Source organism: Daucus carota, chromosome 4 (assembly GCF_001625215.2).
Source record: "Daucus carota subsp. sativus chromosome 4, DH1 v3.0, whole genome shotgun sequence".
Classification (NCBI taxonomy): Eukaryota; Viridiplantae; Streptophyta; class Magnoliopsida; order Apiales; family Apiaceae; genus Daucus; species Daucus carota.
In genome coordinates this window covers 21031441-21045774 of record NC_030384.2, presented here as the reverse complement: position 1 = coordinate 21045774, position 14334 = coordinate 21031441, and the positions used below count along the sequence as shown (strand labels likewise).

Here is a 14334-nt window from a genome sequence, read left to right as displayed (position 1 = left end):
TGCTAAAAGAAATATACATTAGTACAAATAGGGGTAATTTTGGCAATGCAGGTGTGGGCTTCATATTTACAGATTTACCACTTTAAAAGTGTACTATTGAAAATCTTCTAGCCTCAGGGTAAACTCAGGAGGGCTCCCTCAGGACCATGATTCTCATAAAAGAAACCAACTACAAAAGTTTCGGGTTCAAGAAAGCAAGACAGAGGAAGACATTACAATGTTTCATAATCCTACCATCCACAGAATTAAGAAATATTGACAGTATTGTCTATGTACAGCTACATGCATGCTAGTAGAGTGATAGAATTCTCCAAAGTATCGCCTTCTAAGGATAATATAGAAATGCTTAAAATGCAAATGGGTGCAAGATGGTGCCACAGTGATGATGGAAATTGAAGTAAGAATATCAATGTAATTAGTATGTTGTAGAAGGAACAACACCAGCTCTTCTCTCCTCAAAAGAGCATTCAACCTCCTGAGCATGATGATGAAGAAATGGTGATGCCGGAGTTGGGGCTGTACGCATGGCAACAGACACAGTTGTCGGAGTCGTTGGCATGGGAATTGTCATCTTCTCTGGAGTTCTATTCTCATCAATCGAAGAACTCGTCTTCTGCTGAGTAGCCACTGGACTTCTCTTACTTGGAGGTGTTCTATCAAGAACCACACACTGTGGAATGCTGTCAATTTGAATAGTAGCAGGAGAATTTGCATTGGATAAGGTGGAAGAATTTACAGAAGAGAGTGGCTCCCGGGTTGTGCGAGTTTGACATGCACTCGGAGAAATAGAAGGATGTTGTGCATCTGGAAGACTGGTAACACGCAAGCTTCTTTTACCTACAATAATTTTAAAAAATAATTAAGAAATGCCATTGGGATTAGTAGATTTGAAAAAAACTGATCCTACAAGCAATATTATATATAAGTGACTCAGCTAACGTTGAATATTATATAGCAGATAATTTCCTCCACTAAGGATCCCTAGATTGCCAAAGGATAAGACCAACTCCTAAATGATTATACATTAATTTTCATGAAGACACATTAACATGGAAGGTCAAAATCAGCTTCAGTGTAAGAAGACAAGGCCATTTACGGGGGCACTTGCAGTTCATCGATACACCCCCTCAACACTTCATAGAAGAGGAAACAAAACTTATCAGAAGTTGCGACACGTCAATGGTAAAATATAAGTAACACTAATATATAAATTAAATACATACATATATATATAACTACAATCTGGAAAGTTAGGGATGTGTAGAACAAATAAGTTTAAGCAATTACCAGAAGATGAAGGTCCATAGCCACCTAGCTGGGCTTGCAGAGAATGTTGCTTTGCTGGGTAACTACTTGTGATAGTATGATAGGATTTAGCAATCCTCTCAGTAGGCGTTTGATACATTTCTCCTACATGTGAGCACCTTTTGTTCATTCCTTCTCTTGTATTTGATCTAGAAACCTTCTTTCCACTAGTTATTGGACTTGGTTTTGAACCAAAAAGTACTTCCTGCTTTGCTAGTAGCTGCCCATGAAGCTTTTTCTGATCCTAAAGTAAAACAAGTAATTTACATGTTGATCAGCTAAGGAATTACAGAAACTTCTTTTGATGAACCAGGTAACCTGGAAGGTTCTTACCCTCTGTCTTTGACGATCTTGCTCTTTCTCTTGTCTTAAAGTCTTGTACTGTTCGAGCATAGACGTGAGGGGTACCTTTATAATGAAGAATATAGGAATATGATAATCATTAATTAGAATAATAAAAGAACTGAGGTTGTCTTGATAATGTTCATCATCACTATAGATGGCTTCAGATAAAAGTAATTCTTACTCCATCATATAAAAACTCAGTTCTCCTATCTAACACCCAGGTTCTTGCTTTTGAGAGTAGTGCTTCAACCATTGCTGTTATAGAGGGAAGAAATGTTATATAAATCCAGAGTTAGGCAAGAGAATATACATTTAAACATGTAAACAGGAACTAAAAATATGTAACAGTTTCATTCTTCTCCAATCTAGAAATGTCCTAGTATGCTGCACTAAATGCTGTATAGATGATGTCAAATTTGTTACTGCCGACATAGATCCTAATAACTAAGCTATGATTGGTCTTTGAAACAATATGAGATAATCTATGTACCTCTAGCTTTTGAAAGGAAAAATATTTAACGTCCTGATATTTAGATCCACGTTCATTTGCATTAAGCAATATGAAAGATATCCTTGGCTGATACGTAAAACATCATTTTCAAACTAAAGACCATATGAGACGATGATAACACATTTCATGTGTTTCAAAGCTTCATTTCTTCAAGAAAAATGCTAAGAGGACAGTTAAAACAAAGTAAAACACACCTGGAATTTTATTGACAATGACTCGAGCTTTTTCAGCACGCTTTAAAATAAGATGGGTACCTCTTCCAGTATTATAACGATTTTCATCCTACATACAATCAGTTTTAGCAAAAAGCAGCAAGATATTGAATTGAAACAGAACCAAAGTTTAAAAGTGTATACAACTCTAACCTTGTTATACTCCTCTAACCAGATTTCTTCTTCCCTTGCAGCCAGCCACTTTTCGACCTTATCGAGTATGTCTTTTCTGCTAAAAGCTTCTTCTTTAACCTTCGAGATCTGAAGCTCAATTTGTTCAAGAAGGTATAAAGGATCAATTGTTCCTAAAAAAATGTTTGGTACTTGAGAAAAGTGAAGACTAATAATAAATTATTTAATTGGTCTGGAAAAGCCGAGAGCTAATACTTGCTACTGCAACCAAACTACTATCGCACAATTGTATTGAAGATACACCTAAATTCAAATGAAAGTAATTATTTTTTCCATCCTTAAGCAGCTTAAGGTCAGCTACACTATACTACTTAAGTGGAACAGTAAAAGATTCAAGTGAACAGTAACAATCTACAAACACTTCTTAAGATTTAAGTGCACAGTAATCTGCATATTCTTTTTGAAGGTCGAGCATTCAACATTTACCAGACTCTATGGCTTCAACTGAGTAATTTGCTGCACTGTTTGCTTCTTCAATCATGTGTGCTTTCCTGCAACGGTCTTCCAAATCCAACCTCTTCTTACAGATAACTTCTTTTATTTTGCATGATTTTATCTGTTGCAGCCTCGCCACTTCAGCCTCAGCCTGCAAAAAGGCCTTGTGATGAGTTTTTTATTTAAAAAAGAGATATTATCATCATAGGCATGTTTTTATGTTCCTCTGAGATTAAAGTGGTAACATACAAAGCTGATGAAGTCTGAAGAGAGAACGTTAGCCTCATTAATTTCATCTACTGAGGAAGCTATATGTCGTGTAACACTGTGAAACCTTTCTTGTTCATCAAATGGGGTATCCATCAAACTCCACAAATCAACCATAGTTGCAGCTAGATCTTGAAGCTAAAAAAAAGATATAGTAAAATGATTTGCACAATAACTAAAACCACATTTTTAACCACAACACTGACCTTTTGCATTCTTTGTATTTTCACCCCTCTAAAATCAGAAATTGCAGTAGATAGTCTCTCAACTGTATCAACATTGATGTTTCTCGTGCTCGAATCATCAAGAGTGATTTGGACATCTTTGACTGTCTGTTGAAAATCCAGACCAAGCACTAAACATAATGAATTCAAACTGTTCAACAGGTCCAGTACCAGCTTCAAGCGGCCACTCTTCAAATTTAAAGGCATAAACATTAGTGTAGAGAAACTGTATTATGCGAAGTACTGTATTAAGAAAAAGCCCCAATGGTAAGTGTTTACATGGGGATTAAATTTATGATTGGTCCATTATGTGTTTTAGTTTTAAAGACATTTCTACATCCACTATGAATGACATGCTAAACCTTCCTAAGCAGAAACTTCCCCGCAACATACATGTTTGTCTGTGTTTCAAGTATCCATTCCATTTTCCAAGATACACCTGCAAATGAAATAAAGCATTTACCTTCTCTTTCTCCAGGTCATGTAACTGGCTCTGTAACCCCTCCAATCTTTTTAAGGATAGATCACTCTCATCAATGCCCTTGATATCTGAAAATTCTTTGTCAGATGTATATAGCTCTTTTGAGATATTATACATTTTATCCAGAACTTCAACAAACTGATTCATCCTCTCAACTTTTCTCTTCCGCATCTCTTTTAGTTCAGGCATGATGGCTTCCAGCTCTTTCGTCAAGCTCCCAGCACCTTGCACAAACTGGAGTCATAAAACAGTATACAAGTTACAAAACTAGAACATCGTTGTATAAGAACAACCAAGATTTGCTTTGATAAACTAACTTTCTTTATTGGTGTCATTCTCTCCCCCATTGCCGAACAAATAACTGCAAGTTCGGCTCTGCATTCAGCAACTGCTTGCCGCAAAAGATTTCTGTTATGGCTTGCTTGATCCACTCTTCTTTTATATGCTTCCAGACACTCTCGTTCAAGTTGATCTTTTATAAATGAAAATTTCATATTTTAATTTTTATTTGCAAAAATAAAACTTTAAAAATAAGTCACGTATCTATGCGGTCAATGAATCTTAAATTGTGTGCCCAAAGTCAACAGGGCCATCTAATTTGGTATGGAGGGAGTATTTTACTTTCGCGTGGGTTATTAAATTGCTCAAATCTAACTTTTAGAAGTGAACCACAGTTATGCTCATATATTCTGCTACTGCTCCTTCAGATATTGTACTCAACCTCATTAATCTCAGATTTTTTAAAATGTAGAAACGAACAAAGATGCCCATAAATTTAATAAAATCAAGAGAAATTATGAATGGTACCATTCATTGTGTAATTGGCTTTGGCTTCTCTAAATGGTACTATTTCATGTTTTTGACTTACAAGTGGCACCACTCAGTTTATGAGCCGTTAACGATACTACCATTCCGTCCATTAAAACGTTAAAAACGTTAGTTGACCATATTTATTTTGTATTTTTCCTTTAAAAAACACATAAAATACATCTGATATCCGTAATTTTTCTTTTGTGTGCATGTGTGTGTATAGCTGGACGAGAATAAAATAAAAAATAAAGGAGATATTCAGTTTATATGTACAACAGAGGCGGTGGGTTACGGAACGAAAAAGGAGATTAGGTTTTGAGCGCTTAATTCAACCGATCCATAAGCTTGATTCAGGTGGGTTGATTTATATACATGTATTAAAGTAAGTTGGTATGACTATGTTTGTATCTTGTGCTTGCGATGTGATTTGGTGGTGGTTGGATTTGATCTGGCGGCCGGGGCGGTGGCCGGAAACGAGTTTGGAAAGTGAAACAGGAGAGGTCGAGTAAGGGTGAGGGGTTGGTTTTTTAAAGAAGGGGTGTTGTCGTTCCGGCGATTAGTCGGTAGCGACAGAAGGACATGAAGGCTGAGTTGAAATCGCTGGTGGTGGTGACTGAGAATCGAAAGGAGGAGTAACCTTAAACCCTAAACAAAGAACACAAAGATATAATTCAGATATCAGTTGCATTTTATGTGTTTTTGAAAGGGAAAATACAAGATAAATACGGTCAACTAATGTTTTTAACGTTTTAATGGACGAAATGGTAGTATCATTAACGAATCATAAACTGAGTGGTACCACTTCTAAGTTAAAAACACGAAATGGTACCATTTAGAGAAGCCAATTACACAATGGTAGCATTCATAATTTCCCTAAAATCAAAGAAAATATATTTGTTCTTCTCATATACTAATCTGCCAGCTAACCAGGCTTTAAGGGTACACCACATTAGTTCAATGACCACTGAATTTATAGAAGGCAGCAATATGCACTTTAACAAGTTGTAGAACTACTGTTAGTACATATAACATATTTTCTCCATCAGTTCTATACTTCTAAGGAGAAGAAGAATAAAAGATGACTGATGTGCTAAAAGAAATATACATTAGTACAAATAGGGGTAATTTTGGCAATGCAGGTGTGGGCTTCATATTTACAGATTTACCACTTTAAAAGTGTACTATTGAAAATCTTCTAGCCTCAGGGTAAACTCAGGAGGGCTCCCTCAGGACCATGATTCTCATAAAAGAAACCAACTACAAAAGTTTCGGGTTCAAGAAAGCAAGACAGAGGAAGACATTACAATGTTTCATAATCCTACCATCCACAGAATTAAGAAATATTGACAGTATTGTCTATGTACAGCTACATGCATGCTAGTAGAGTGATAGAATTCTCCAAAGTATCGCCTTCTAAGGATAATATAGAAATGCTTAAAATGCAAATGGGTGCAAGATGGTGCCACAGTGATGATGGAAATTGAAGTAAGAATATCAATGTAATTAGTATGTTGTAGAAGGAACAACACCAGCTCTTCTCTCCTCAAAAGAGCATTCAACCTCCTGAGCATGATGATGAAGAAATGGTGATGCCGGAGTTGGGGCTGTACGCATGGCAACAGACACAGTTGTCGGAGTCGTTGGCATGGGAATTGTCATCTTCTCTGGAGTTCTATTCTCATCAATCGAAGAACTCGTCTTCTGCTGAGTAGCCACTGGACTTCTCTTACTTGGAGGTGTTCTATCAAGAACCACACACTGTGGAATGCTGTCAATTTGAATAGTAGCAGGAGAATTTGCATTGGATAAGGTGGAAGAATTTACAGAAGAGAGTGGCTCCCGGGTTGTGCGAGTTTGACATGCACTCGGAGAAATAGAAGGATGTTGTGCATCTGGAAGACTGGTAACACGCAAGCTTCTTTTACCTACAATAATTTTAAAAAATAATTAAGAAATGCCATTGGGATTAGTAGATTTGAAAAAAACTGATCCTACAAGCAATATTATATATAAGTGACTCAGCTAACGTTGAATATTATATAGCAGATAATTTCCTCCACTAAGGATCCCTAGATTGCCAAAGGATAAGACCAACTCCTAAATGATTATACATTAATTTTCATGAAGACACATTAACATGGAAGGTCAAAATCAGCTTCAGTGTAAGAAGACAAGGCCATTTACGGGGGCACTTGCAGTTCATCGATACACCCCCTCAACACTTCATAGAAGAGGAAACAAAACTTATCAGAAGTTGCGACACGTCAATGGTAAAATATAAGTAACACTAATATATAAATTAAATACATACATATATATATAACTACAATCTGGAAAGTTAGGGATGTGTAGAACAAATAAGTTTAAGCAATTACCAGAAGATGAAGGTCCATAGCCACCTAGCTGGGCTTGCAGAGAATGTTGCTTTGCTGGGTAACTACTTGTGATAGTATGATAGGATTTAGCAATCCTCTCAGTAGGCGTTTGATACATTTCTCCTACATGTGAGCACCTTTTGTTCATTCCTTCTCTTGTATTTGATCTAGAAACCTTCTTTCCACTAGTTATTGGACTTGGTTTTGAACCAAAAAGTACTTCCTGCTTTGCTAGTAGCTGCCCATGAAGCTTTTTCTGATCCTAAAGTAAAACAAGTAATTTACATGTTGATCAGCTAAGGAATTACAGAAACTTCTTTTGATGAACCAGGTAACCTGGAAGGTTCTTACCCTCTGTCTTTGACGATCTTGCTCTTTCTCTTGTCTTAAAGTCTTGTACTGTTCGAGCATAGACGTGAGGGGTACCTTTATAATGAAGAATATAGGAATATGATAATCATTAATTAGAATAATAAAAGAACTGAGGTTGTCTTGATAATGTTCATCATCACTATAGATGGCTTCAGATAAAAGTAATTCTTACTCCATCATATAAAAACTCAGTTCTCCTATCTAACACCCAGGTTCTTGCTTTTGAGAGTAGTGCTTCAACCATTGCTGTTATAGAGGGAAGAAATGTTATATAAATCCAGAGTTAGGCAAGAGAATATACATTTAAACATGTAAACAGGAACTAAAAATATGTAACAGTTTCATTCTTCTCCAATCTAGAAATGTCCTAGTATGCTGCACTAAATGCTGTATAGATGATGTCAAATTTGTTACTGCCGACATAGATCCTAATAACTAAGCTATGATTGGTCTTTGAAACAATATGAGATAATCTATGTACCTCTAGCTTTTGAAAGGAAAAATATTTAACGTCCTGATATTTAGATCCACGTTCATTTGCATTAAGCAATATGAAAGATATCCTTGGCTGATACGTAAAACATCATTTTCAAACTAAAGACCATATGAGACGATGATAACACATTTCATGTGTTTCAAAGCTTCATTTCTTCAAGAAAAATGCTAAGAGGACAGTTAAAACAAAGTAAAACACACCTGGAATTTTATTGACAATGACTCGAGCTTTTTCAGCACGCTTTAAAATAAGATGGGTACCTCTTCCAGTATTATAACGATTTTCATCCTACATACAATCAGTTTTAGCAAAAAGCAGCAAGATATTGAATTGAAACAGAACCAAAGTTTAAAAGTGTATACAACTCTAACCTTGTTATACTCCTCTAACCAGATTTCTTCTTCCCTTGCAGCCAGCCACTTTTCGACCTTATCGAGTATGTCTTTTCTGCTAAAAGCTTCTTCTTTAACCTTCGAGATCTGAAGCTCAATTTGTTCAAGAAGGTATAAAGGATCAATTGTTCCTAAAAAAATGTTTGGTACTTGAGAAAAGTGAAGACTAATAATAAATTATTTAATTGGTCTGGAAAAGCCGAGAGCTAATACTTGCTACTGCAACCAAACTACTATCGCACAATTGTATTGAAGATACACCTAAATTCAAATGAAAGTAATTATTTTTTCCATCCTTAAGCAGCTTAAGGTCAGCTACACTATACTACTTAAGTGGAACAGTAAAAGATTCAAGTGAACAGTAACAATCTACAAACACTTCTTAAGATTTAAGTGCACAGTAATCTGCATATTCTTTTTGAAGGTCGAGCATTCAACATTTACCAGACTCTATGGCTTCAACTGAGTAATTTGCTGCACTGTTTGCTTCTTCAATCATGTGTGCTTTCCTGCAACGGTCTTCCAAATCCAACCTCTTCTTACAGATAACTTCTTTTATTTTGCATGATTTTATCTGTTGCAGCCTCGCCACTTCAGCCTCAGCCTGCAAAAAGGCCTTGTGATGAGTTTTTTATTTAAAAAAGAGATATTATCATCATAGGCATGTTTTTATGTTCCTCTGAGATTAAAGTGGTAACATACAAAGCTGATGAAGTCTGAAGAGAGAACGTTAGCCTTATTAATTTCATCTACTGAGGAAGCTATATGTCGTGTAACACTGTGAAACCTTTCTTGTTCATCAAATGGGGTATCCATCAAACTCCACAAATCAACCATAGTTGCAGCTAGATCTTGAAGCTAAAAAAAAGATAATAGTAAAATGATTTGCACAATAACTAAAACCACATTTTTAACCACAACACTGACCTTTTGCATTCTTTGTATTTTCACCCCTCTAAAATCAGAAATTGCAGTAGATAGTCTCTCAACTGTATCAACATTGATGTTTCTCGTGCTCGAATCATCAAGAGTGATTTGGACATCTTTGACTGTCTGTTGAAAATCCAGACCAAGCACTAAACATAATGAATTCAAACTGTTCAACAGGTCCAGTACCAGCTTCAAGCGGCCACTCTTCAAATTTAAAGGCATAAACATTAGTGTAGAGAAACTGTATTATGCGAAGTACTGTATTAAGAAAAAGCCCCAATGGTAAGTGTTTACATGGGGATTAAATTTATGATTGGTCCATTATGTGTTTTAGTTTTAAAGACATTTCTACATCCACTATGAATGACATGCTAAACCTTCCTAAGCAGAAACTTCCCCGCAACATACATGTTTGTCTGTGTTTCAAGTATCCATTCCATTTTCCAAGATACACCTGCAAATGAAATAAAGCATTTACCTTCTCTTTCTCCAGGTCATGTAACTGGCTCTGTAACCCCTCCAATCTTTTTAAGGATAGATCACTCTCATCAATGCCCTTGATATCTGAAAATTCTTTGTCAGATGTATATAGCTCTTTTGAGATATTATACATTTTATCCAGAACTTCAACAAACTGATTCATCCTCTCAACTTTTCTCTTCCGCATCTCTTTTAGTTCAGGCATGATGGCTTCCAGCTCTTTCGTCAAGCTCCCAGCACCTTGCACAAACTGGAGTCATAAAACAGTATACAAGTTACAAAACTAGAACATCGTTGTATAAGAACAACCAAGATTTGCTTTGATAAACTAACTTTCTTTATTGGTGTCATTCTCTCCCCCATTGCCGAACAAATAACTGCAAGTTCGGCTCTGCATTCAGCAACTGCTTGCCGCAAAAGATTTCTGTTATGGCTTGCTTGATCCACTCTTCTTTTATATGCTTCCAGACACTCTCGTTCAAGTTGAACAAGCATTTTGTCCCTCTCGCTGGCAGACTCGCCAACTTCATCCCATATTGTCTAATTCAAGATAAATATTGACAGAGAAAAAATTATTATAATCACAATCCTTACCGGATCATAAAACAGAACAGATGAATCTTTTTAAAAAAACAGACAGAGTAAAAGGGATTGGTGTTACAGATGAATGTGGAAAGAAATAATTTTAATCCAACCTGGAGCTCTGATAATAGAGAATCACATGTTGTTTGACTTGTTTCCTTGTGTAGGAAATGATTATTTTGGACGAACATGCTTAAAGAATTATCCTCTGGTAAAAGCAAAGAAAAATGAATTAATACAGTGAATTTTGCTTATTAATACATTACCAGAAATATATGCACATGTCTTTAATCTGATCGGAAACTAAATACATCAAATTCATGAAGAGGTAAAACAATTTCTTGATAACAAGTCTCATAAACAAATTGTTATCCAAAGGTTTATATACTATTCCATTCTGCCCCTTCCTCTAACAGCATCAAAATTCTGTTATTTCTCTGTTTTAAGCCACTCTATTTGGCCTAGAATACTCAAAATCACATTTGTACTCCTAAGAGACTTTAGGATGCCTTATACAAAGGTTTAAGATATATACTCGAGCTGCATAATAAAAATTTAATCACAGACAAGCACACACACAAAATACAGCGTTAGATATTACTATGTATCTGGCAGATCAAGTACATACTAAGAATTTCAAGTAGCAAACTCTGCACCCTTGAATTAAACCATTTCCTTAAACTTTTCAATATTAAATTCAATCAATATTTGATAGCCTACAATTAATTCAAGCATGTATTGATAATATCGAAATTGATTATCTGCACCTCGATTCAAAAAAATTGTTCAACTCATTTTACATGTGTTGGCTAATTAATTTCTTCAATTTTTAATAACATAAAACATCAATTCGATCCACAAAATCTGATCAAATCACTGTCGCATATTTCTTCTATCATAGGAAGCATTTTCTATACACATCTGACCGTAAACTAACACAGCACATAATTCACACCAAAATGTAGCTAATCGAGATACATTTATGCAATCACAACTCGTACCGTAAACAAAACCTAACAGGCTGAAGAGCTGCACACACACAATCAACACGAAGCGCAAAATCCGCAACTAACAGAGCAGTGACACACACAGTTTGATCGCATCAATATCACTTATACGTTCAATTCAGAGAAATCAAACATTTTCGTAACGTAAACAAGTGTAATATATAAATTAAGCGCGAATGTACTTGATCGGAAGTGTAGTAGTAGCCGGAGAGTGAAATGCTCGGCGTCAGAGAGCTTATCACGGTGAAACCCTAGGAAAAATGTAACTGATGGAGTAAGGTTATGCATAGGTGTGGGGGTTTATATGGAGAGGATGTTTACATGGAGTGGGACGTTTCATTTTTTGAATCTCGTAAAATGTCTCCTTCTATTTTTATCTTCTTTTTTTTAATATTAATAGCCTTTAACCCGTGCGAAGCACGGGCGGGTATATTTCGTAATTTATTATTTATATTTAAATTTTAACGTCATTTTATTAGTATTTTAATATTAATAGATTGAATTTAATTAAATTATATTATTCGATTGATTATATTCTCTCCCGATTACATTTAATCCGATTTTAGTACATGTAGATTTAAAAATTAAAAAAATCAGAAAATTTAAATTTTTTCCAAACATAGACGATCTTGTAATACATTTGAAAGATTCAGTAATCTAATCAATCGAATTTCAACATAATTCTGTAATGTTGATTTTTTTGACAACAGAAACTTTTTAAGATTAGAATTTGAAAGGGTTATGTAATGTGTGGTGTTTATATTGATATAAAACACGTTAAAGTTAATATTCAATTTACAAACAAAACAAAGTTGTACATCTTATCGCGATCAAATTCAATCATCCCAGTATCTGCCTCTACCCCTGCAACAATTTTTGTTCCAAGCTCCGGAGATAATCTGTGGCCAAGTTCTCCGCAACTACAAGTCAAATCGAAATTGAAGTCAAAAAGTCTTCATATAGTTCAAGAAAACTGTTCTTGGAAGTTTCGATTTTTCTACCAATTATGATGACGTGTTTGATCCCAAAGCGGTGAGTTGGTATCCAATTCCGCCGTGTGAAGATAAATTCTTCGTCTAGTTACCGTGTTATGACTTCGTGTGGAGTGGGAATGACAATGATCGTATACGATCGATTGTTAGTCGGATCATGCTTAACAATCCCGGTCGCGCCATTCTTCCAAATAAGATTGTCGAGTTTTAAGAAACTTTTAGTTTTTTCGACAAGGTGCGATCTTTCCAATACATAAAATTTCATGATTATGGTTATGTGATTATTTATGGATTCACAGTATATATTATTATAGTGTGACTCATAATTTTCATGATTAAGTATAATGGTGTGTGCTTGAATCTATTAGTGTATGTGTTGTTTTGTATCCTATTTTGTCATTTCTTGATCTATTTTGCCTGATTCGGAGGAGATTGGGTATATGTAATCATTTTTATATCATATGATTAGTTACATTTTTGAGTTTTGAATTCTCATTTTCGATTTTTAGTTTTCGTTAGTGTCCATGATGAATTTTTGTGTTTTTCTGGTATTTGCACGGTGACGGTGGAGGTGGTGTAATGGCGACTTAATTAGCGCGTGTTTTGATATTAGATTATTCTGATTGACTTATTTTGTTGCATGATTTTCGTTTAGATTTAAAAATTTGGAATTTATTTGATTTTAATAGTAGTAAATGTAGGTCTTAATTTTAGTTTTTGTGAATGGCAAGTTGACTCTTTTAATTTATTTGGTTTTAAAATTTGAATTTTCTCATTCTTTAATTTGTATTTTTATGTAGTAATTAGAAGATTAATTAAAAGATTCAAATTTTGAATCTTATAAATGAATGCATCTTAATCTATTTGTACTATTTATGGGTTATTTGAATTTTTAATCTTGTAAATGAATGCATTTAAATCTATTTACCATTTTGGTGGCCGAGGGTGGCGACGGTAGTTCCGGGATCAGCATGGGATCCGGTTTCAAAAAAAAAAAAAATTAGGCGTTTCATTGTGCCTTAATGAAGGCGTTATTTGTGCCTCTTAATTGAGGGCGTAATTTGTGCTTCATAATTGATGGAGTTAAATGTGCCTTATTTGAGGTGTTAATTGGCCTTAATTGAGGATGTTAATTGTGTCTTAATTAAGGGCGTTAATATTTTATTAATTGTACCTTAATTAAGAGCTTAATTGTCTCAATTATGAGTTATCATAATTGTGGGAATTTTTTGATCAGCTCATGCAACATACACTTGATTTTAATATTAATTAATTATTGGATATATTATCTTTTATTTTTATAATATATATAATGTGTTATATATGTCGACTTATATTATTCTTGTTTCCTTTCTTTTGTTCTCAGGATTCTTGGAAGAAGACGGGTTTTTCTTTTCGGACATTAAAGTTTTATTGTCTAAATTTCCCCGGTCATCTTGCATGTCCGACGGTTAGATAATAAGCTTTCTTGAATGAAAGAATTATCACGGTGAACTGCAGATTCATATTGTTGAGATTCATTCTCATTTTCAAAAAAAAAAAAAAAAAAAAAACACGTTAAAGTTAAAAAGAGTTATATAAAGTTTCTTGTTAAAAAAAGATATTCAAAATTATTATTTATAATATTATTTATAACATAATTATAATTTTTAATGAAATATTATATGATAAGATATTGTTAGGAGTGTTTTTAATATTTGAAATTGTTTAACAATGTAAGACTAATAGACTCCAAATTTGTAGAGTTGTATTACCAAAAGGAGAGTACCAAACCAAAAAATATAACTAAAATCTAGGACTACAAATTATACCCATGTTGGCTTATTATAGTATAGTATAGATATGTGGTATGTGCTGGTGTAATTAATTTTAACAAAAAAATTACAAATATATTGTTTGTTAGAGCATCTCCAACGGCGTTGGCTA

The 14334-nt window shown here is 34.6% G+C and overlaps 2 protein-coding genes across 3 annotated transcripts; both read right to left on the bottom strand.

Moving 5' to 3' along the window:
• On the bottom strand, nt 1-4434 carry LOC108216779 (65-kDa microtubule-associated protein 3-like). The gene is made up of 11 exons (XM_017389617.2): nt 4290-4434; nt 3955-4206; nt 3474-3680; nt 3250-3405; nt 2992-3151; nt 2527-2678; nt 2356-2443; nt 1832-1905; nt 1639-1713; nt 1288-1549; nt 1-837 (listed from the first exon to the last, which is right to left on the bottom strand). Exons 1-11 carry the CDS (start codon nt 4317-4319, stop codon nt 416-418), a joined length of 1878 nt encoding a protein of 625 aa, XP_017245106.2. The 5' UTR covers nt 4320-4434; the 3' UTR covers nt 1-415.
• A 1436-nt stretch (nt 4435-5870) lies between these two features.
• Nucleotides 5871-11764, bottom strand: LOC108216778 (65-kDa microtubule-associated protein 3). Of its 2 annotated transcripts, none has more exons than XM_064091132.1 (13): nt 11599-11764; nt 10523-10617; nt 10161-10367; nt 9826-10077; nt 9345-9551; nt 9120-9275; nt 8862-9021; nt 8397-8548; nt 8226-8313; nt 7702-7775; nt 7509-7583; nt 7158-7419; nt 5871-6707 (listed from the first exon to the last, which is right to left on the bottom strand). In XM_064091132.1, exons 1-13 carry the CDS (start codon nt 11702-11704, stop codon nt 6286-6288), a joined length of 2256 nt encoding a protein of 751 aa, XP_063947202.1. In that variant the 5' UTR covers nt 11705-11764; the 3' UTR covers nt 5871-6285. The 2 variants fall into 2 exon arrangements, with proteins under 2 accessions (XP_063947202.1, XP_017245105.2); XM_017389616.2 differs by lacking the exon at nt 11599-11764 and adding an exon at nt 11411-11577.
• Between the last annotated feature and the right edge of the window lie 2570 nt (nt 11765-14334).